This window comes from Procambarus clarkii, chromosome 19 (genome assembly GCF_040958095.1).
Source record: "Procambarus clarkii isolate CNS0578487 chromosome 19, FALCON_Pclarkii_2.0, whole genome shotgun sequence".
NCBI lineage: Eukaryota > Metazoa > Arthropoda > Malacostraca > Decapoda > Cambaridae > Procambarus > Procambarus clarkii.
This window is the reverse complement of record NC_091168.1, coordinates 31,251,748-31,273,821: the sequence shown is the minus strand read 5'-3', so window position 1 is coordinate 31,273,821 and position 22,074 is coordinate 31,251,748. Positions and strand designations below refer to the sequence as shown.

General features: G+C 48.7%; 1 protein-coding gene across 1 annotated transcript; it reads left to right on the top strand.

The window, feature by feature from the left end:
• The first annotated feature begins 2,148 nt into the window (after positions 1-2,148).
• Positions 2,149-21,993, top strand: Oli (Olig family). Its single transcript, XM_045741558.2, has 2 exons — positions 2,149-2,449; positions 19,158-21,993. The coding sequence occupies exon 2, from the start codon at positions 19,160-19,162 to the stop codon at positions 20,072-20,074; it is 915 nt and encodes a 304-aa protein (XP_045597514.1). The 5' UTR covers positions 2,149-2,449; positions 19,158-19,159; the 3' UTR covers positions 20,075-21,993.
• The last annotated feature ends 81 nt before the right edge of the window (positions 21,994-22,074 follow it).

Genomic DNA, 22,074 nt, shown 5'->3' with positions numbered 1-22,074 from the left:
ATCTTATAGCTTCGTAATTACAATTGTTACTTAACCTATTATAGGTATAGGTTAGGTAATAATTGTAATTACGAAGCAATAAGATGCTTATCTTAACATACTAAGTAGGTTAGGTAAGGTCGGTGTTTTCTATGAAGCTTTTCAAGGGAAACTATTATGTTAAGTATGTCACCTATGCACATATATAATAAGTCAATATTGACTTATTAAATTTGCGAGAACGGGTTGTAATTAGTGCCGCTGCAGAGTCAGTAAATGAAACTAGGCAGGCGAATCCCGTAGACTTCAGCAGGCTATTAATGACTCCCACCACCACACTAGAGGACGGGGAGCAGCAGTACACTAGAGGACGGGGAGCAGCAGTACACCAGAGGACGGGGAGCAGCAGTACACTAGAGGACGGGGAGCAGCAGTACACTAGAGAACGGGGAGCAGCAGTACACTATAGGACGGGGAACAGCAGTACACTAGAGGACGGGGAGCAGCAGTACACTAGAGGACGGGGAGCAGCAGTACACTAGAGGACGGGGAGCAGCAGTACACTAGAGGACGGGGAGCAGCAGTACACCAGAGGACGGGGAGCAGCAGTACACTAGAGGACGGGGAGCAGCAGTACACTAGAGGACGGGGAGCAGCAGTACACTAGAGGACGGGGTGCAGCAGTACACTAGAGGACGGGGAGCAGCAGTACACCAGAGGACGGGGAGCAGCAGTACACTAGAGGACGGGGAGCAGCAGTACACTAGAGGACGGGGAGCAGCAGTACACCAGAGGACGGGGAGCAGCAGTACACTAGAGGACGGGGAGCAGCAGTACACTAGAGGACGGGGAGCAGCAGTACACTAGAGGACGGGGAGCAGCAGTACACTAGAGGACGGGGAGCAGCAGTACACTAGAGGACGGGGAGCAGCAGTACACCAGAGGACGGGGAGCAGCAGTATACAAGAGGACAGGGAGCAGCAGTACACTAGAGGACGGGGAGCAGCAGTACACTAGAGGACGGGGAGCAGCAGTACACTAGAGGACGGGGAGCAGCAGTACACTAGAGGACGGGGAGCAGCAGTACACTAGAGGACGGGGAGCAGCAGTACACTAGAGGACGGGGAGCAGCAGTACACTAGAGGACGGGGAGCAGCAGTACACTAGAGGACGGGGAGCAGCAGTACACTAGAGGACGGGGAGCAGCAGTACACTAGAGGACGGGGAACAGCAGTACACTAGAGGACGGGGAGCAGCAGTACACTAGAGGGTGTAGCACACACCTGCCAACACACCACCAAACACCTGACAACAGAGGACCCCCAAGCCACCGCCATCACCACACAAGAAAAGCCTTCAAGAACTTCCTCCAAACTTAGTGCTTTACAACCAACTTTATGGTCTAACTTATTATGTCCCTGGAGAAGATCTGGCACCTCAGAGCCACAACAACTTTGGCACTTGGTGTGGTTGGGTCAAGTGCCATCGGGGAAGTGGTCTCGCTGGCCCTGCCCACCATTATGGCACTCTCCACTGTCATCAGTGTGTCAGAGTGCCGGAGGAAAATGTCAATAAAACCAAGTCATATCATTTTGGTGAAAACGTCCCGTGACCTGAAATAAATTTGCGATACAATGGTCGCCACAAATGGGTGGTCGGAAGCGCTCAACAAACCGCAGTCAATCTACCAAATTATGGTGGGTAGCATTCCCGAGCGCCGATGCTGCCATCTGAGGAGTTTCTAATTTTCCACTCTTAATCGTGGCAATTATTGATCTCTACTCTGACGTTCAGGTGTTTTGTGCGTAAAGTGCGTATAACACGTGTCAATACAACGCCTATAACGCAATTATAGAATCGAAAGTGAGTATCATTTCGCGAAAATATTACTGAAATAAAATTGGCCAGTAGGCATTGTGAGTGTCATCTGTCATATCAGATGCACTGCTTGGCCTCGGGCGGCGGGGCTCCCCATTGGCGGAAGTGATTTGGTCTTCAGCCAATCCCAGCCCAAGCTGCCCATTCCGGTGGGCGGACTCCCATGACGTCAGAACCGCAACAAGCGCCCATTGGCCCAGGAGGCGGCCACCGTTACGGCTTACTTTCCCAGCGACGGCCTGTGATTGGCCGAGGCGGACAAAAAGCGCGGGAGAGTGTGATGGCGCGGCGCTCTTCGTCCTGCGGACAGATTGGGAGGCGTCGCGACCAGACTCTCCGACCATCATTGGTGTCCATCACTCACAGCTGTGATCCAACCCACAGAAATGTCAAGTGAATCGTGACGTCGTGTACCTGTAATTAGCACCAAGGAGACAGGTGGAGACAGCCGTGTGAGCCCCGGCCAGTGGCCCTAAGACAGTGTCAGAGAGCCTTAGAGTGGCGGCCCGAAGAGTGACCAAGGGTGACCCAAGAGTGGCAGGGCCGGGTCCTCGAGGGTGACCTCTTGCCATACACTCTGCAACACTCACAGGTAAGTATGTGAAGTGAATACTTTCTTAATGTCTAAGGTTACGAGGACCCTTCCTTCTAGGGTGACTCTCTGCACCAGTGTCATCACCCTGCCTGGCCAGTAACTGTACACCAGTGTCATCACCCTGCCTGGCCAGTACACCAGTGTCATCATCCTGCCTGGCCAGTAACTGTACACCAGTGTCATCACCCTGCCTGGCCAGTAACTGTACACCAGTGTCATCACCCTGCCTGGCCAGTACCTGTACACCAGTGTCATCACCCTGCCTGGCCAGTACCTGTACACCAGTGTCATCACCCTGCCTGGCCAGTAACTGTACACCAGTGTCATCACCCTGCCTGGCCAGTACCTGTACACCAGTGTCATCACCCTGCCTGGCCAGTAACTGTACACCAGTGTCATCACCCTGCCTGGCCAGTAACTGTACACCAGTGTCATCACCCTGCCTGGCCAGTAACTGTACACCAGTGTCATCACCCTGCCTGGCCAGTACACCAGTGTCATCACCCTGCCTGGCCAGTACACCAGTGTCATCACCCTGCCTGGCCAGTACACCAGTGTCATCACCCTGCCTGGCCAGTACACCAGTGTCATCACCCTGCCTGGCCAGTAACTGTACACCAGTGTCATCACCCTGCCTGGCCAGTACCTGTACACCAGTGTTATCACCCTGCCTGGCCAGTAACTGTACACCAGTGTCATCACCCTGCCTGCCCAGTAACTGTACACCAGTGTCATCACCCTGCCTGGCCAGTACACCAGTGTCATCACCCTGCCTGGCCAGTACCTGTACACCAGTGTTATCACCCTGCCTGGCCAGTAACTGTACACCAGTGTCATCACCCTGCCTGGCCAGTAACTGTACACCAGTGTCATCACCCTGCCTGGCCAGTACACCAGTGTCATCACCCTGCCTGCCCAGTACACCAGTGTCATCACCCTGCCTGCCCAGTACACCAGTGTCATCACCCTACCTGGCCAGTACACCAGTGTCATCACCCTGCCTGGCCAGTACCTGTACACCAGTGTTATCACACTGCCTGGCCAGTAACTGTACACCAGTGTCATCACCCTGCCTGGCCAGTACCTGTACACCAGTGTCATCACCCTGCCTGGCCAGTAACTGTACACCAGTGTCATCACCCTGCCTGGCCAGTAACTGTACACCAGTGTCATCACCCTGCCTGGCCAGTAACTGTACACCAGTGTCATCACCCTGCCTGGCCAGTACCTGTACACCTGTGTCATCACCCTGCCTGGCCAGTAACTGTTCACCAGTGTCATCACCCTGCCTGGCCAGTACCTGTACACCAGTGTCATCACCCTGCCTGGCCAGTAACTGTACACCAGTGTCATCACCCTCCTGGCCAGTACCTGTACACCAGTGTCATCACCCTGCCTGGCCAGTAACTGTACACCAGTGTCATCACCCTCCTGGCCAGTACCTGTACACCAGTGTCATCACCCTGCCTGGCCAGTAACTGTACACCAGTGTCATCACCCTGCCTGGCCAGTAACTGTACACCAGTGTCATCACCCTGCCTGGCCAGTACCTGTACACCAGTGTCATCACCCTGCCTGGCCAGTAACTGTACACCAGTGTCATCACCCTGCCTGGCCAGTAATTGTACACCAGTGTCATCACCCTGCCTGGCCAGTACCTGTACACCAGTGTTATCACCCTGCCTGGCCAGTAACTGTTCACCAGTGTTATCACCCTACCTGGCCAGTACCTGTACACCAGTGTTATCACCCTGCCTGGCCAGTAACTGTACACCAGTGTCATCACCCTGCCTGGCCAGTAACTGTACACCAGTGTCATCACCCTGCCTGGCCAGTAACTGTACACCAGTGTCATCATCCTGCCTGGCCAGTAACTGTACACCAGTGTCATCACACTGCCTGGCTAACTGTACACCAGTGCCATCACCCTGCCTGGCAAGGACACCAGTGTCATCACCCTGCCTGGCCAGTACACCAGTGTCATCACCCTGCCTGGCCAGTAACTGTACACCAGTGTCATCACCCTGCCTGGCCAGTACCTGTACACCAGTGTCATCACCCTGCCTGGCCAGTACCTGTACACCAGTGTCATCACCCTGCCTGGCCAGTACACCAGTGTCATCACCCTGCCTGGCCAGTAACTGTACACCAGTGTCATCACCCTGCCTGGCCAGTACACCAGTGTCATCACCCTGCCTGGCCAGTAACTGTATACCAGTGTCATCACCCTGCCTGGCCAGTAACTGTACACCAGTGTCATCACCCTGCCTGGCCAGTAACTGTACACCAGTGTCATCACCCTGCCTGGCCAGTACACTAGTGTCATCACCCTGCCTGGCCAGTACACCAGTGTCATCACACTGCCTGTCCAGTAACTGTACACCAGTGTCATCACCCTGCCTGGCCAGTACCTGGACACCAGTGTTATCACCCTGCCTGGCCAGTACACCAGTGTTATCACCCTGCCTGGCCAGTAACTGTACACCAGTGTCATCACCCTGCCTGGCCATTAACTGTACACCAGTGTCATCACCCTGCCTGGCCAGTAACTGTACACCAGTGTCATCACCCTGCCTGGCCAGTAACTGTACACCAGTGTCATCACCCTGCCTGGCCAGTACCTGTACACCAGTGTCATCACCCTGCCTGGCCAGTACCTGTACACCAGTGTCATCACCCTGCCTGGCCAGTACACCAGTGTCATCACCCTGCCTGGCCAGTACACCAGTGTCATCACCCTACCTGGCCAGTAACTGTACACCAGTGTCATCACCCTGCCTGGCCAGTACCTGTACACCAGTGTCATCACCCTGCCTGGCCAGTAACTGTACACCAGTGTCATCACCCTGCCTGGCCAGTACACCAGTGTCATCACCCTGCCTGGCCAGTAACTGTACACCAGTGTCATCACCCTGCCTGGCCAGTACACCAGTGTCATCACCCTGCCTGGCCAGTACACCAGTGTCATCACCCTGCCTGGCCAGTACACCAGTGTCATCACCCTGCTTGACCAGTAACTGTACACCAGTGTCATCACCCTGCCTGGCCAGTAACTGTACACCAGTGTCATCACCCTGCCTGGCCAGTACCTGTACACCAGTGTCATCACCCTGCCTGGCCAGTACCTGTACACCAGTGTCATCACCCTGCCTGGCCAGTACACCAGTGTCATCACCCTGCCTGGCCAGTAACTGTACACCAGTGTCATCACCCTGCCTGGCCAGTACACCAGTGTCATCACCCTGCCTGGCCAGTAACTGTATACCAGTGTCATCACCCTGCCTGGCCAGTAACTGTACACCAGTGTCATCACCCTGCCTGGCCAGTAACTGTACACCAGTGTCATCACCCTGCCTGGCCAGTACACTAGTGTCATCACCCTGCCTGGCCAGTAACTGTACTCGTGTCATCACCCTGCCAGCCCAGTAACTGTACACCAGTGTCATCACCCTGCCTGGCCAGTAACTGTACACCAGTGTCATCACCCTCCTGGCCAGTAACTGTACACCTGTGTCATCACCCTGCCTGGCCAGTAACTGTACACCAGTGTCATCACCCTGCCTGGCCATTACTCCAGTGTCATCACCCTGCCTGGCCAGTAACTGTACACCAGTGTCATCACCCTGCCTGGCCAGTAACTGTACACCATTGTCATCACCCTGCCTGGCCAGTAACTGTACACCAGTGTCATCACCCTGCCGGGCCAGTAACTGTACACCAGTGTCATCACCCTGCCTGGCCAGTACCTGTACACCAGTGTCATCACCCTGCCTGGCTAGTAACTGTACACCAGTGTCATCACCCTGCCTGGCCAGTACCTGTACACCAGTGTCATCACCCTGCCTACCCAGTACACCAGTGTCATCACCCTGCCTGGCCAGTAACTGTACACCAGTGTCATCACCCTGCCACTGTACACCAGTGTCATCACCCTGTCTGGCCAGTACATGTACACCAGTGTCATCACCCTGCCTGGCCAGTAACTGTACACCAGTGTCATCACCCTGCCTGGCTAACTGTACACCTGTGTCATCACCCTGCCTGGCCAGTAACTGTACACCAGTGTCATCACCCTGCCAGCCCAGTAACTGTACACCAGTGTCATCACCCTGCCAGCCCAGTAACTGTACACCAGTGTCATCACCCTACCTGGCCAGTAACTGTACACCAGTGTCATCACCCTGCCTGGCCAGTAACTGTACACCAGTGTCATCACCCTGCCTGGCCAGTACACCAGTGTCATCACCCTGACACTGGTGTACTGGCCAGTGTCAGGGTGATGACACTGGTTCTCACAAGTCGAGCCTGGCCTCGGGCCGGGCTTGGGGAGTAGAAGAACTCCCAGAACGCCATCAACCAGGTATCAACCAGGTACCCTGCCTGGCCAGTAACTGTACACCAGTGTCATCACCCTGCCTGGCCAGTAACTGTACACCAGTGTCATCACCCTGCCTGGCCAGTACACCAGTGTCATCACCCTGCCTGGCCAGTACACCAGTGTCATCACCCTGCCTGGCCAGTACACCAGTGTCATCACCCTGCCTGGCCAGTACACCAGTGTCATCACCCTGCCTGGCCAGTACACCAGTGTCATCACCCTGCCTGGCCAGTAACTGTACACCAGTGTCATCACCCTGCTTGGCCAGTAACGGTACACCAGTGTCATCACCCTGCCTGGCCAGGACACCAGTGTCATCACCCTGCCTGGCCAGGACACCAGTGTCATCACCCTGCCTGGCCAGGACACCAGTGTCATCACCCTGCCTGGCCAGTAACTGTACACCAGTGTCATCACCCTGCCTGGCCAGTACACCAGTGTCATCACCCTGCCTGGCCAGTACACCAGTGTCATCACCCTGCCTGGCCAGTACACCAGTGTCATCACCCTGCCTGGCCAGTACACCAGTGTCATCACCCTGCCTGGCCAGTAACTGTACACCAGTGTCATCACCCTGCCTGGCCAGTAACTGTACACCAGTGTCATCACCCTGCCTGGCCAGTAACTGTACACCAGTGTCATCACCCTGCCTGGCCATTACACCAGTGTCATCACCCTGCCTGGCCAGTACACCAGTGTCATCACCCTGCCTGGCCAGTAACTGTACACCAGTGTCATCACCCTGCCTGGCCAGTACCTATACACCAATGTCATCACCCTGCCTGGCCAGTAACTGTACACCACCATCAGTCACCTTGCCAGGTGTTGAGGGTGGGCAGGTGTTGAAGGTGGGCAGGTGTTGTAGGTGGGGCAGTTGTTGAAGGTGGGCAGGTGTTGAGGGTGGGCAGGTGTTGTGTGTGGGCAGGTGTTGTGGGTGGGCAGGTGTTGTGAGTGGGCAGATATTGTGGGTGGGCAGGTGTTGAAGGTGGGCAGGTGTTGAGGGTGGGGCAGGTGTTGTGGGTGGGCAGGTGTTGAAGGTGGGCAGGTGTTGAGGGTGGGCAGGTGTTGAGGGTGGGCAGGTGTTGAAGGTGGGCAGGTGTTGAAGGTGGGCAGGTGTTGTGGGTGGGCAGGTGTTGTGGGTGGGCAGGTGTTGAGGGTGGGCAGGTGTTGAGGGTGGGCAGGTGTTGAAGGTGGGCAGGTGTTGAGGGTGGGCAGGTGTTGTGGGTGGGCAGGTGTTGAGGGTGGGCTGGTGTTGAAGGTGGGCAGGTGTTGAAGGTGGGCAGGTGTTGAAGGTGGGCAGGTGTTGTGGGTGGGCAGGTGTTGTGGGTGGGCAGTTGTTGAAGGTGGGCAGGTGTTGTGGGTGGGCAGGTGTTGTGGGTGGGCAGGTGTTGTGGGTGGGCAGGTGTTGAAGGTGAGCAGGTGTTGAAGGTGAGCAGGTGTTGTGGGTGGGCAGGTGTTGAAGGTGAGCAGGTGTTGAAGGTGAGCAGGTGTTGTGGGTGGGGCAGGTGTTGTGGGTGGGCAGGTGTTGAAGGTGGGCCAGGTGTTGAGGGTGGGGCAGGTGTTGAAGGTAAGCAGGTGTTGTGGGTGGACAGGTGTTGAAGGTGGGCAGGTGTTGAGGGTGGGGCAGGTGTTGAAGGTGGGCAGGTGTTGAAGGTGGGCAGGTGTTGAGGGTGGGCAGGTGATGAGGGTGGGGCAGATGAAGGTGGGGCAGGTGTTGAAGGTGGGCAGGTGTTGAAGGTGGGCAGGTGTTGAGGGTGGGCAGGTGTTGATGGCAGGTGTTGAGGGTGGGGCAGGTGTTGAGGGTGGGGCAGGTGTTGAGGGTGGGCCAGGTGTTGAGGGTGGGGCAGGTGTTGAGGGTGGGGCAGGTGTTGAGGGTGGGGCAGGTGTTGAAGGTGGGGCAGGTGTTGAGGGTGGGGCAGGTGTTGAGGGTGGGCAGGTGTTGAGGGTGGGGCAGGTGTTGAGGGTGGGCAGGTGTTGAGGGTGGGGCAGGTGTTGAGGGTGGGGCAGGTGTTGAGGGTGGGCCAGGTGTTGAGGGTGGGGCAGGTGTTGAAGGTGGGGCAGGTGTTGAGGGTGGGCCAGGTGTTGAGGGTGGGGCAGGTGTTGATGGCAAGTGTTGAGGGTGGGGCAGGTGTTGAGGGTGGGCAGGTGTTGAGGGTGGGGCAGGTGTTGATGGCAGGTGTTGAGGGTGGGGCAGGTGTTGATGGCAGGTGTTGAGGGTGGGCCAGGTGTTGAGGGTGGGGCAGGTGTTGAAGGTGGGGCAGGTGTTGAGGGTGGGGCAGGTGTTGAGGGTGGGGCAGGTGTTGAAGGTGGGGCAGGTGTTGAGGGTGGGGCAGGTGTTGAGGGTGGGGCAGGTGTTGAAGGTGGGGCAGGTGTTGAGGGTGGGGCAGGTGTTGAAGGTGGGGCAGGTGTTGAAGGTGGGGCAGGTGTTGAGGGTGGGGCAGGTGTTGAAGGTGGGGCAGGTGTTGAGGGTGGGGCAGGTGTTGAAGGTGGGGCAGGTGTTGAGGGCGGGGCAGGTGTTGAAGGTGGGGCAGGTGTTGAAGGTGGGGCAGGTGTTGAGGGTGGGGCAGGTGTTGAGGGTAGGCCAGGTGTTGAGGGTGGGGCAGGTGTTGAAGGTGGGGCAGGTGTTGACGGTGGGGCAGGTGTTGAAGGTGGGGCAGGTGTTGAGGGTGGGGCAGGTGTTGAGGGTGGGCCAGGTGTTGAGGGTGGGGCAGGTGTTGATGGCAGGTGTTGAGGGTGGGCCAGGTGTTGAGGGTTGGGCAGGTGTTGAAGGTGGGGCAGGTGTTGAGGGTGGGGCAGGTGTTGAAGGTGGGGCAGGTGTTGAAGGTGGGCATGTTTATCAACTCACCAACCTATCAACCCAAGCAACCCACCTAACTTACCGAGACCGATAGATAGGAAAAGTCAACATCGCGTCGCTTTAATCTTCAGTGATTCGTCAGATATTTACCGGCATCGACTATGCGGTAAAAAGATGACGTATTAGGCGAGAGGACAAAGGTGTATTAATCCTTCAATACATTTTCTACTTCCTGCCCTCACGCTAGGCTCGTCAAACCGGCGGCCGAGGCTCCAGTCAATTTTTACCAGACTGTGTATTGACACTTTATATTTTCTGAATTATTATTTAATAGTTGTTGTTGTTGTATAAGATTCAGCTACTGGGAACAAAAATTCCAAGCAGCACGGGCTATGGTGAGCCCGTAGTGGACTTGATAGCTGGTTAGGTACTGTTGGTCAATATTGGTATGTGTATTATGTGGATGGTCGTTAATCCAGCCGCCAAGCCCCTTGTTTATGAGTAAGGAACACTATACACAGGACTGACCAGTGATGCCGCGTGTTCTCTTCGCGAGTAGTGGTCCCTCCACCGCCTCTACTCCAGCCCGGCCTATATAACTCCTGCACCCTCGTGATCACAATTCTAATAACGCCCAACACCCTAACAACCTAACGTAGGCCTAACTATTCCCCTCATTCAACCGTGTAATAATAGATAATAATTCAGACAATACAAATTGTCAATACCCAGTCCGGTCAAATTGACGGAGGCCTTGGCCGCCGGTTTGACGAGCCTAGCCTGAGGACAAGTTGAGGGTCACCTTCCACTCAAGGGGCCAGATTCACGAAGCAGTTACGCAAGCACTTACGAACGTGTACATCTTTCCTCAATCTTTGACGGCTTTGGTTGATTGGTGTTGATTATGACAATATATCATGTTATATTATCCAAGACCCCCCCCCCCTCTGGTCATATAAGATAGGTCAGTTTATATTTGTTAAAATTAGCGGTGACCTTGAACAACTAATCTTGGGGCCTTTTTTTAATCCTATATCATGTGACGCCACAGGCAAGGGGGGAGGGGACAGGTGTATAGGGTGACAGGTGTGTAGGGTGACAGGTATGTAGGGTGACAGGTATGTAGGGTGACAGGTATGTAGGGTGACAGGTGTATAGGGTGACAGGTGTACGGTGACAGGTGTGTAGGGTGACAGGTGTACGGTGACAGGTGTATAGGGTGACAGGTGTGTAGGGGGACAGGTGTGTAGGGTGACAGGTGTGGGGGCCTCAAACCCACATATTCTCTCAATTTACCTCAAAGTAAAAAACGGAATACAACTGTTTTGCCTAATCGGTACCGTACGAACCCAAGCAACCCGCCTAACCTATCAAGGCCGATGCCTGAAAACGTAAACATTACGGCTCTGGGATGGATGTTAATTCGTCGTATTTACAACGTGTTGGTCGACTCCGTAAAGGTATCGACGCGTGAGGTGGGAGGACAGGTTGTTCCAGAAGCATTGTGACTTACCTTATCATGTTCTCAGTCGTCCAAGACGCTTCCCTGCGTTCTTTACGACGACGTGTACGTCCCTACGACGTGTACGTCTTCTACGACGACGTGTACGTCTTCTACGACGACGTGTACGTCTTCTACGACGACGTGTACGTCTTCTACGATGACGCGTGCGTCCTCCGTAGCACGACAATCCCAACTGCTATGACGCCACTGTCTCTGGCGACTGCTGGGACGTAAATAATGATTTCAGCCAATCACGTTTCCTCTAGTTGTGACGTCACTGTAGATAACAGTTTGCGCGGTTATAATTGGTCAATTGGTGTAGCCCCGGGTTATTCAAACTACGGCATCCGACCCATTAGTGGGTCGCTGAATAAATATAATGGGTCGCCAAAGAGTGAAAAAGTCCACCAGAAATTAGCAAGCGAGAGCGACAGCCTCATTCCCACTCATCACTCATCATTCCCACTCATCATTCCCACTCATCACTCATCATTCCCACTCATCACTCATCATTCCCACTCATCACTCATCATTCCCACTCATCACTCATCATTCCCACTCATCGCGGCAGTTTAGGCTAGTGATGGTGTCCAAGCAACAGGCCCTGGAACTGCTGCATCTTAGTCGTTCAAGAATGATTTTTGAGCAATTAAATTGATCATCATTTTGGATTTAAGGTTAAATGAGAATTTCCACTTTTAAGTCAAAAAAAAATATTATTTTCACACAATCACCTTTTACTGCTAATTATTTTTGTGAACTACGATTTTCCACATTAACAATTAAACGCGAGAGACCAACACCAAAGCAACACTGCACCAGATTGGGGGGGTAGAAATAGCCTAAGCTACTCTATCCCTTTGAGATGTATTTATTGCTTATCTCAATAAACATACTTGAACTTGAACTTGAACTGCACCAGATATGTGTATAACATTGTCTTGTGTTCCAAGTTGTCAATCAACTATTTAAGAACAAACAAAATCCTTCTTAAATTAAAACTTAAAACTATATATTGTTTACTGTATTTGTTTGCAAGAATTTCTTGCAAAATGTTTCTTTTTAATTGTCTATATTCTTGCTAAAAATACAAATATGTTGTTTAATTGAATAGGTTCCAACTGTTACATTTATCATGTGAGAATTGTAAACAAAGGATCGTAATTCACAGAGTTTGTGTGATGTATTAGACACAGGAACTGTATCACAATACAACATGCAGTGCTTGCTGTGGGTCACAATACAACACCCAGTGCTTGCTGTGGATCACAATACAACATGCAGTGCTTGCTGTGGGTCACAATACAACACCCAGTGCTTGCTGTGGATCACAATACAACATGCAGTGCTTGCTGTGGGTCATAATACAACACCCAGTGCTTGCTGTGGGTCACAATACAACATGCAGTGCTTGCTGTGGGTCACAATACAACACCCAGTGCTTGCTGTGGGTCACAGTACAACATGCAGTGCTTGCTGTGGATCACAATACAACATGCAGTGCTTGCTGTGGGTCACAATACATCATGCAGTGCTTGCTGTGGATCACAATACAACATGCAGTGCTTGCTGTGGGTCACAATACAACATGCAGTGCTTGCTGTGGGTCACAATACAACATGCAGTGCTTGCTGTGGGTCACAAAACAACATGCAGTGCTTGCTGTGGGTCACAATACATCATGCAGTGCTTGCTGTGGATCACAATACAACATGCAGTGCTTGCTGTGGGTCACAAAACAACATGCAGTGCTTGCTGTGGGTCGCAGTCAAGGGACTGTGAAAAAAGCAATGGTGTAGCCTAGCATAAGACAATGGGCGCAAGGGTTCAGGATGCGTCAACCTGCCCTCTGGATGACATAAGCTTCCTCTGATCCCCTAAGACGTATTCACCAATTTTAGCGCACTGCGTATTCAAAATTGATATTTTCTCAAATATATGGTAATGTATGGACCGTCGTCCCTTCACTTTCTAGTGTGTGGTTTGGTCAATCTATGGTAATATTATTTCAACTAAAATTTCCTGAATAGGCTTAACTTTGGTTAGGTTAGGTGGTTAGGTTCTGTTGATAATTATTGGTATTTGCTGTACGTCGATGGAGCGCTTATCAGCAACCTGGCCTCACGCAAGGCTTGTTAAAGCGGCGGCAGTCCCCCCCCAAGACGTATTCATAAATTTTAACGTACTGTGTATACAAAAAATAGGTTTGTCCTTATATATAAAATTTAGTATTATTATTCATTAGAGTTTTATGTACAGAGAAAATAATTTGAAGCAATGCGAGGATTTACACCAACGATTTAGCGATTACCAGGTGCTTGCCTTAGCCCATTCCGCCACGGTAAGGCGGAGGCACTAGAACACTACTACATATCCCTGCATGGCTTCTACTGACTTCCTGGTTGATATATCACATTAATGTGACTTACTTTACGTTCTGAAGGGCCATGTTTTATGGTGAGGCTAAGCTACTTGGGCAGAGAACTCAGACGACTGCCATGCCCTTCAAGATGACCGCCATAACGTAAGTGTATGGAGCAACACCTGGCCGGTGGAATTTAACGTGAACAAATGCCACGTTATTGAATGTGGGATAGGAGAAAATAGGCCACACACAACCTACAAATTCTGATAAAGAAAGAGAGCAAGAGGTGGTTGTGGATAGAAAACTGTCACCTGAGGACCATATGAAAAAATATTGTGCGAGGAGCCTATGCTACACTTTCAAAATTTAGAATAGTTTTAAGGTACATGGATGGCAAAATATTATTAATGACTTGTGAGACTAAACAAAGCTGGAATATATAACGGTCGTATGCTGCCCATATCTTAAGAAGCTCATCAATAAACTGGAAAAGGTGGAATGACTTACATCTAAATGGCCTCCGGAACTGCAGGACAAGAGCTACGAAGATAGCCTAAAGTTGCTAAATATACGAATGTTAGAAGAGAGATGAAAAAAAAGTGATATGATCACTACGTACAAAACAGAAACAAGAATCGACAAATTAAACAAAGAAGATGTTAAACCTGCAGCCTCAAAAACAAAGAGGACACAATTCAAACTAATAAAACAAACGCGCCTTGAAAACATAAGAAAGTTCACTTTCACAGAATGATAGACGGTTGGAACACGTTAAGTGAGAAGGTGGAGGCCAAGACCGTCAGTAGTTTCAGAGCGTTATATGACAAAGAGTGCTGGGAAGACGGGACACTACGAGTGTAGCTCTCATCCTGTAACTACACTTAGGTAATTACCTGAGTGTAGACGGGTATTTCTTTCACCTAAGTGTGTGTCTTACCCACACCTGAGCAAGGTGGGCATCTTGTAAAAATAGCATTATGTGTACCAACTGAAATTGAAATAAGTTTATCGAGGTAAAAATACACACAGAAATGAGGTAGCCTATTCTCACTCCATTCAGTACAACGTGTTCATATATACAGACACACATCACAACATATTACTGAACATTCTGAGTGATAAACATAATTTCTTTGTAATTTCTTGTAATTCTTCTTATCATCTGGTACCTTCCAAACTCGGTGTAAGTTATTTTAGGTACTTATAGCTCATCATGGTTTAGCTGGTGGTGGTGTAACTACTAAATCAATAAATCATTTTATATTCAAGTCTATATATCAATATTATTCATAAATCATTTATCATGCACTATTTTTTATATATACAAGAGTTGTTACATTCTTGTACAGCCACTAGCACTGATTTCTACCCGAGGCTTCCGTATTGACAGGGATCACAGAAACAAGGATGAGTTAAATACACAAAGATATATATATATATATATATATATATATATATATATATATATATATATATATATATATATATATATATATATATATATATATATATATATATATGTGTGTGTGTGTAATTGACGGTCACGAAACACTGATCATTTGTATGCGGAAAGTTCAGAAAGAAATGTGAAAGGAAGAGTAACGTTTCGGCCGCTGTACAGCCGTTGTCAAGACCAGACTGACCAGGAGAAACACAGGGAGGGTTCAGGTCAACACCTGAATATGACCACATATCCCCAGGTAAAGAATTACCCAGAAGCAGGTATAGATTTACCTTAGAATAATAGGATTAAGCGGTCAGAGAATAAGGATGAAAGCTTAAAGCCTCAATAACACAATATATGAATATAATATTGAAATGAGACATAGTAACCCTATCAGAGTTTTTTCTTAAACTGTTGTGCAATATTGTAACTTAAAAATGGATCAAGTTTGTACATTCCAGTACTATCATTGAGAAGATTTAGACACTGATTAGAGCAGACTCAATCAAATTCCGTTCCACGAAACCACCACAATTGGTAATGCTTTTCGCCCCATTCCACTTAATAGTGTGATCACATAAACTCGTGTGTAGATACAATGCACTAGACGTTTTGGCAGTTCTAATACTATAAGCATGTTGTGACAACCGCAATTGTAAGGACTTTCCTGTTTGTCCAAGGTACACAGAATCACAATCATTACAGGGAATCGAATACACACAACCTGCTGTACCAGGGGATTTTTTTATTAAATTGTACTTGATTGTACTATTAGTGAACACCAAATTGATATTAAGTTTCTTAAAAACCGGAGACAGTTTTTCAAGCCTCATCGCATGAGGTACCGCCAATGAGTTACTAATTTCTGGTTTCGCTCTGGGAACGTGATTATAAAACGTACGCTAAGCTTGTCCGGACGAGCAATCCAAAAACATCTTAGGATATTGTAAACTCTTCGTAATTTCATATATTTTAGTAATCTCTTCATCAAAAAACTCTGGGCTGCATACCCTCTTAGTCAGTCTGGTCTTGACAACGGCCGAAACGTTCATCTTCCTTTCCCATTTGTTTGTGAATTTTCCGCATATATATATATATATATATATATATATGTATATATATATTTAAGATCTAATATAATAGGAAGGGAGTACCACCTCTAGCTGGAAGAAGGGGGACCCATAGCCTCGGAGGAAACCACGCATAACGCATTAGAGGGAATGTTTAGATCCCCTCCAATACAGTTTCTGTGTGCTTTTCTCCTACCACCCCCTTCCTTGAATATTTTTTGTGCTTTATTATGCATTTGATGGTTACAAGATATACATGGGTTGATACAAAAACAATAATGCAAAAAGGTGCTTAAAGGTTATGGATCTCTTGAAGAACACAACAATGGGAAACATTGATGAATGTCACAGACGGGTTCGATCATTGTTGCAAGTCAAACACTTCTTCGAATTCCTCTGAAGTTGGACTAGTGCCCAAGACGCAACAGGCATTTCCCCTCTGAATCGCAACACTGAGGCGCTGGAACAAGAAACTTTTTGCTCTCTGGTCTTTTGTAGTGCTGATCAATTTGTCCCCCAATTCCTTCAGGAACTTCAATGCACATTTTCCCCACGAACCGAGGGTCTCCGAGCCGATCGGAACAAAGCTGTAGCAGTGTGCTAGACCTCTGTATTTAATATTTAATAGACCTCTGTATTGTATATATATATATATATATATATATATATATATATATATATATATATATATATATATGTATATATATATATATATATATATATATATATATATATATGTATATATATATATATATATATGTATATATATATATATATGTATATATATATATGTATATATATATATATGTATATATATATGTATATATATATGTATATATATATATATATGTATATATATATATGTATATATATATATATATGTATATATATATATATATATATATATATATATATATATATGTATATATATATATATATATATATATATATATATATATATATATATATATATATATATATATATATATATATATATATATATGTCGTACCTAGTAGCCAGAACTCACTTCTGAGCCTACTATGTAAGGCCCGATTTGCCTAATAAGCCAAGTTTTCATGAATTAATTGCTTTTCGACTACCTAACCTACCTAACCTAACTTTTTCGGCTACCTAACCTAACCTAACCTAACCTATAAAGATAGGTTAGGTTAGGTTAGGTAGGGTTGGTTAGGTTCGGTCATATATCTACGTTAATTTTAACTCCAATAAAAAAAAATTGACCTCTTACATAATGAAATGGGTTGCTTTATCATTTCATAAGAAAAAATTTAGAGAAAATATATTAATTCATGAAAACTTGGCTTATTAGGCAAATCGGGCCTTGCATTGTAGGCTGAAAAGTGAGTTCTGGCTACTAGGTACGACATATATATATATATATATATATATATATATATATATATATATATATATATATATATATATATATATATATATTGGTACTCAGAACGAAGTGTCCATGCAGCACGGGCTATAGTGAACCCGTAAGGGGACAGTGCCTCGGCGTATTGGATATATATACCATTAAAGTGGTAAGATACATAAAAACAAAAAGGAAGAATAGGACATAAATGGGGGGAAGGATAGGGGACATAAATAGGGGAGGAACCATATACAAAGATTAATTAGGTGTAGTGGCATGTTGGGCAGTGTCTTCAATGTTGGCATCTTCACGTTCCGGTCTTGTTCTTACTCTCATGGTGGGTAGCTTACTCTCATGGTGGGTAGCTTACTCTCATGCTGGGTAGAGTGAATTGAAATTGAAATTGAAATAAGTTTATTGAGGTAAAATACACACAAAGGGATGAGGTAGCTCAAGCTATTCTCACCCCGTTCAGTACAACGTGTTAGTACATACATAGACACACATCACAAACAATAAACCTGTTACCAAACATTCTGAGAGATAAACATGTACATTTCCTCCTTCACAAGTGGTATGGTATCAGACGTACACAAATACTTTTATGACCTAGTTATAGTTCCGTAATTTGGATGTTTATGGTGGATTGTTCTATTTTATGTATTTCTCTTCCAATTAAACCCAGATGCAAGAGCACTAGTCAGAGGGATAGAAGCCCTGAACAAGAAAATAATCAATTGAGAATATGTAGTTATATACAATGTAACAAGTACAAAGGAAAACCTGCTGTTGTAGGTTTTCTTAAAACTGTAAAAATATATAGTCGATGTTGACCAGACCACATACTAGAAGGTGAAGGGACGACGACGTTTCGGTCCGTCCTGGACCATTCTCAAGTCGACAATCGACTTGAGAATGGTCCAGGACGGACCGAAACGTCGTCGTCCCTTCACCTACTAGTGTGTGGTCTGGTCAATATTTCATTGAAACTATGCTCTCCTAAGCCTAAAATAGTGCACGTATATATCAATTTCATTAAGTCTATAATTGCGTATATTAGTCTTGTAATTGCTTATGTAAAACCAAAGATAATTTAAATTATTCTCTTTAATACCATTTAGCTTTCCAATAGTACACACGAGGAGTGTGTGGAGCACCAGTTTAATAACTGTGTTGAGTCCAGGCTGGAACCGTTTCTTTCACCTAATACATCTCTTCACCGGCAGTAATTATATAACCGGGAAGAAGGTACCGTGGGGTTCCGTCTTGGGGGAGAGTCAGTAGTTCCACCTTCGGGGCGTCGTGGTACAAGCGTTAAGTAGTTAAGTATATAATGGTAAGTTGTACAGTTGCTTTAAATAATATAAATGTTGGAGGATGGGTTGATATTAAATTATTCGCTGCTCTATTCGCTATTTTCCAGGGTAGAGATTTTAGGCCACTAAACAGCGTGTGAACAATTGACATTGTGGCAGTCAATAGTAACAACAGCCTAATGGCGCGGTCAAATTGTCACAAATCGTCATTTGGCGTTATATAATGTTTACACAATACGGGGAACTACTTTGTCGAGCGGAGGAATACAATGTGATGTGAAGTCCTTGTTTACAAACAATTCAGGGGACTAGAGTAAACTCTTTTAAGAGTTAATTGAGCATCTCATCACCCTTAAAGCCTGATTGAATTGCTTATATTAGGTAAAGGTGTATTTAGGTCAATAAAGTTGGTGTAATAGTAACGGAGTGTTGTTGTCTCCCGACAGACATGATGAGCGCCTTCCCCTACCCGGCCATGTTGGGGGTGCAGCACCTGATGGGCGGAGACCTGCGCCCCTCCCAGCTGGGCCCCGCCCGCCGCCCAGACCACGACCCCACCACCACGCCCACGCCATATTACCACCGCGACCTCCACCACGCCCACGCCAGGGACGACCATGCGGCTTCCCGCGACTCTATGCAACTACTCCGCAACGACCTTCTTGGACTCAATCGCAGTCACATGGTTGCGCGGGACATGGCGGGCGCGGCGCCTCAGGAGGACCCGGGGGCCGCACGGAGCATGCCCACGCTCCAGCCTCTGGAACATTCCATGGCAGGCAACATAGAGAACCAGGACCCCGCCAGTGGGCGCGGCTCCCCCGCCGTCAAGGAAGAACGCGACCCCCGCGACGACAACACGACCGGCTCCTGTAGCGACGACGAGTTGCCCCGCGGCCCCGGGGGGCCTCCGGGAGCCCTACCATCTGGCACTAAAAAAATCCGCCAGCAGAAACATGTAAGACTTTCTGTCAATGCCCGCGAGCGACGACGCATGCACGACCTAAACGACGCCCTGGATGAGCTGCGATCAGTTATCCCCTACGCCCACTCCCCCTCCGTCAGGAAGCTCTCAAAGATTGCCACACTTTTACTGGCCAAGAATTTCATCCTCATGCAATCCAACGCCATTGAAGAGCTGCGGCGGGTGGTGACTTACCTCAACCAACCTGGCGCCCATTTGCCGCATTTGCCACCCTCAGTGGCCTTCGATACCGGCAGCAGCCTGGGGAGTGAGGCCGTCCTGCCCACAACACCAGGCTTCCCCCGCCTCCCCCCACAGCCCCACAATGCCCCTCGCAGCACTAAGCTGCAACAGCCGCTCTTTAACGACCCTTCGCCACCCTTCAAGTCCCAGTCATAACTATGGTTGGGCAGCAGGAGGCGGTGAGGGCGCTAGTGAGGTGCCACGTCTAGTGAGGCACTAGTGAGGTACCACGACTAGTGAGACACTAGTGAGGTACAACGACTTGTGAGACACTAGTGAGGCACTAGTGAGGTACCACGACTAGTGAGGCACTAGTGAGGTACCAGGGACTAGTGAGGCACTAGTGAGACACTAGTGAGGTACCACGTCTAGTGACGTACCAGGGATTTGTGAGACACTAGTGAAGCACTACTGAGGTACCAGAGACTTGTGAGGCACTAATGAGGTACCAGGACTAGTGAGCCCCAACACCACTCAGCAGGAGGTCAGCAGGTCGTGCACTCGCCGCCTCTCTCGAGCGTTGACACAAAGTCTTGCCGGAAGCCCCATGAAGAGCGCCGTTATCCTCCCCACCAACACAACCACTCTCTCACCACATTACCTACACTCTACCACCCTTACCACCAGGGCGACACATTCACCAAGCACTTACGCCAGCACTTACGAACCTGGGACCAGATTCACGAAGCACTTACGAACCTGGGACCAGATTCACGAAGCACTTACGCAAGCACTTACGAACCTGGGACCAGATTCACGAAGCACTTACGAACCTGGGACCAGATTCACGAAGCACTTACGAACCTGGGACCAGATTCACGAAGCACTTACGCAAGCACTTACGAACCTGTACATCTTTTCTCAATCTTTGGCGGCTTTGTTTACAATTATTAAACAGTTAATGAGTTCCGAAGCACCAGGAGGCTGTTTATAACAATAACAACAGTTGATTAGCAAGTTTTCATGCTTGTAAACTGTTTAGTAAATGTAACCAAAGCCGTCAGAGATTGAGGAATGATGTACACGTTCGTAAGTGCTTGCGTAACTGCTTCGTGAATCTGGTCCCAGATCCTTTACTTTATCCACACGTTTCATATCCCAGCTCTTAGTCTGTCTAATATCCCAGGATTTTGTCTGCTTACTGTCCCTTCATGTGCTATATAGCCATATTGGCTTAGCGACTGCTCCTCATACTTCGCTTATCAACCTCTATGCCCCCCCTCCATATGATTATTTTGCGTTTATGTTTACGCGTGCGTCAAGGATTGCGTCCTCAATATGCGTCAAGAATTGCGTCCCTGCACGCACGCGGGCACCCCACACCCCCGACGCAGGTCGTGGGCTGGTCCCCTCCTCCTAACACCCCCTTCCTCAACTGACTCGAATAGCCAAAATGAGAGAGCTTGTGAAATGTGTTCGAGCCTCCGCATGGTGGTGGGAGCTGGCAGAATGAGTTGGCAAAATCGTCAGTGTGTCAGATCAGTGTGTGTGTGGAGCCACAGCAGTGTGTGTGGAGTCACAGCAGTGTGTGTGGAGCCACACCTGTGTGTGTGGAGCCACACCAGTGTGTGTGGAGCCACACATGTGTGTGTGGAGCCACATCTGTGTGTGTGGAGCCACACCTGTGTGTGTGGAGCCACACCTGTGTGTGTGGAGCCACACCTGTGTGTGTATGGAGCCACAGCAGTGTGTGTGGAGCCACAGCAGTGTGTGTATGGAGCCATACCAGTGTGTGTATGGAGCCACACCAGTATGTGTGGAGCCACACCAGTGTGTGTGTGTGTAAGAGCCACACCAGTGTGTGTGGAGTCACACCTGTGTGTGTGTGTAGGAGCCACACCAGTGTGTGTGGAGTCACACCTGTGTGTGTGTGTAGGAGCCACATGAGCCAGTGTGGCGAGGTAGCATCGTATGTGTGCAATATTGTCCAGAATATACATGTAATTTTTCACGCAGAAATTCTAGTTAATTTTTAGCTCCCCCTTGCACAAGAATACATGTGTCCTTTGTATATAATGATAAAAGTATTGTATGTATTGTATATTGCAAAATCATGAATAAAGTGATGTTATTAATACGCTGGAGTTTATTCATCACTCAAATAAACTACTGTATTACCTACTACTGTATTACCTGAGTTAGGTAATTGACTCACC

Excerpts from the sequence above, each read along its gene's own strand:
- Oli (XM_045741558.2), top strand. The coding sequence starts at position 19,160 with ATGATGAGCGCCTTCCCCTACCCGGCCATGTTGGGGGTGCAGCACCTG.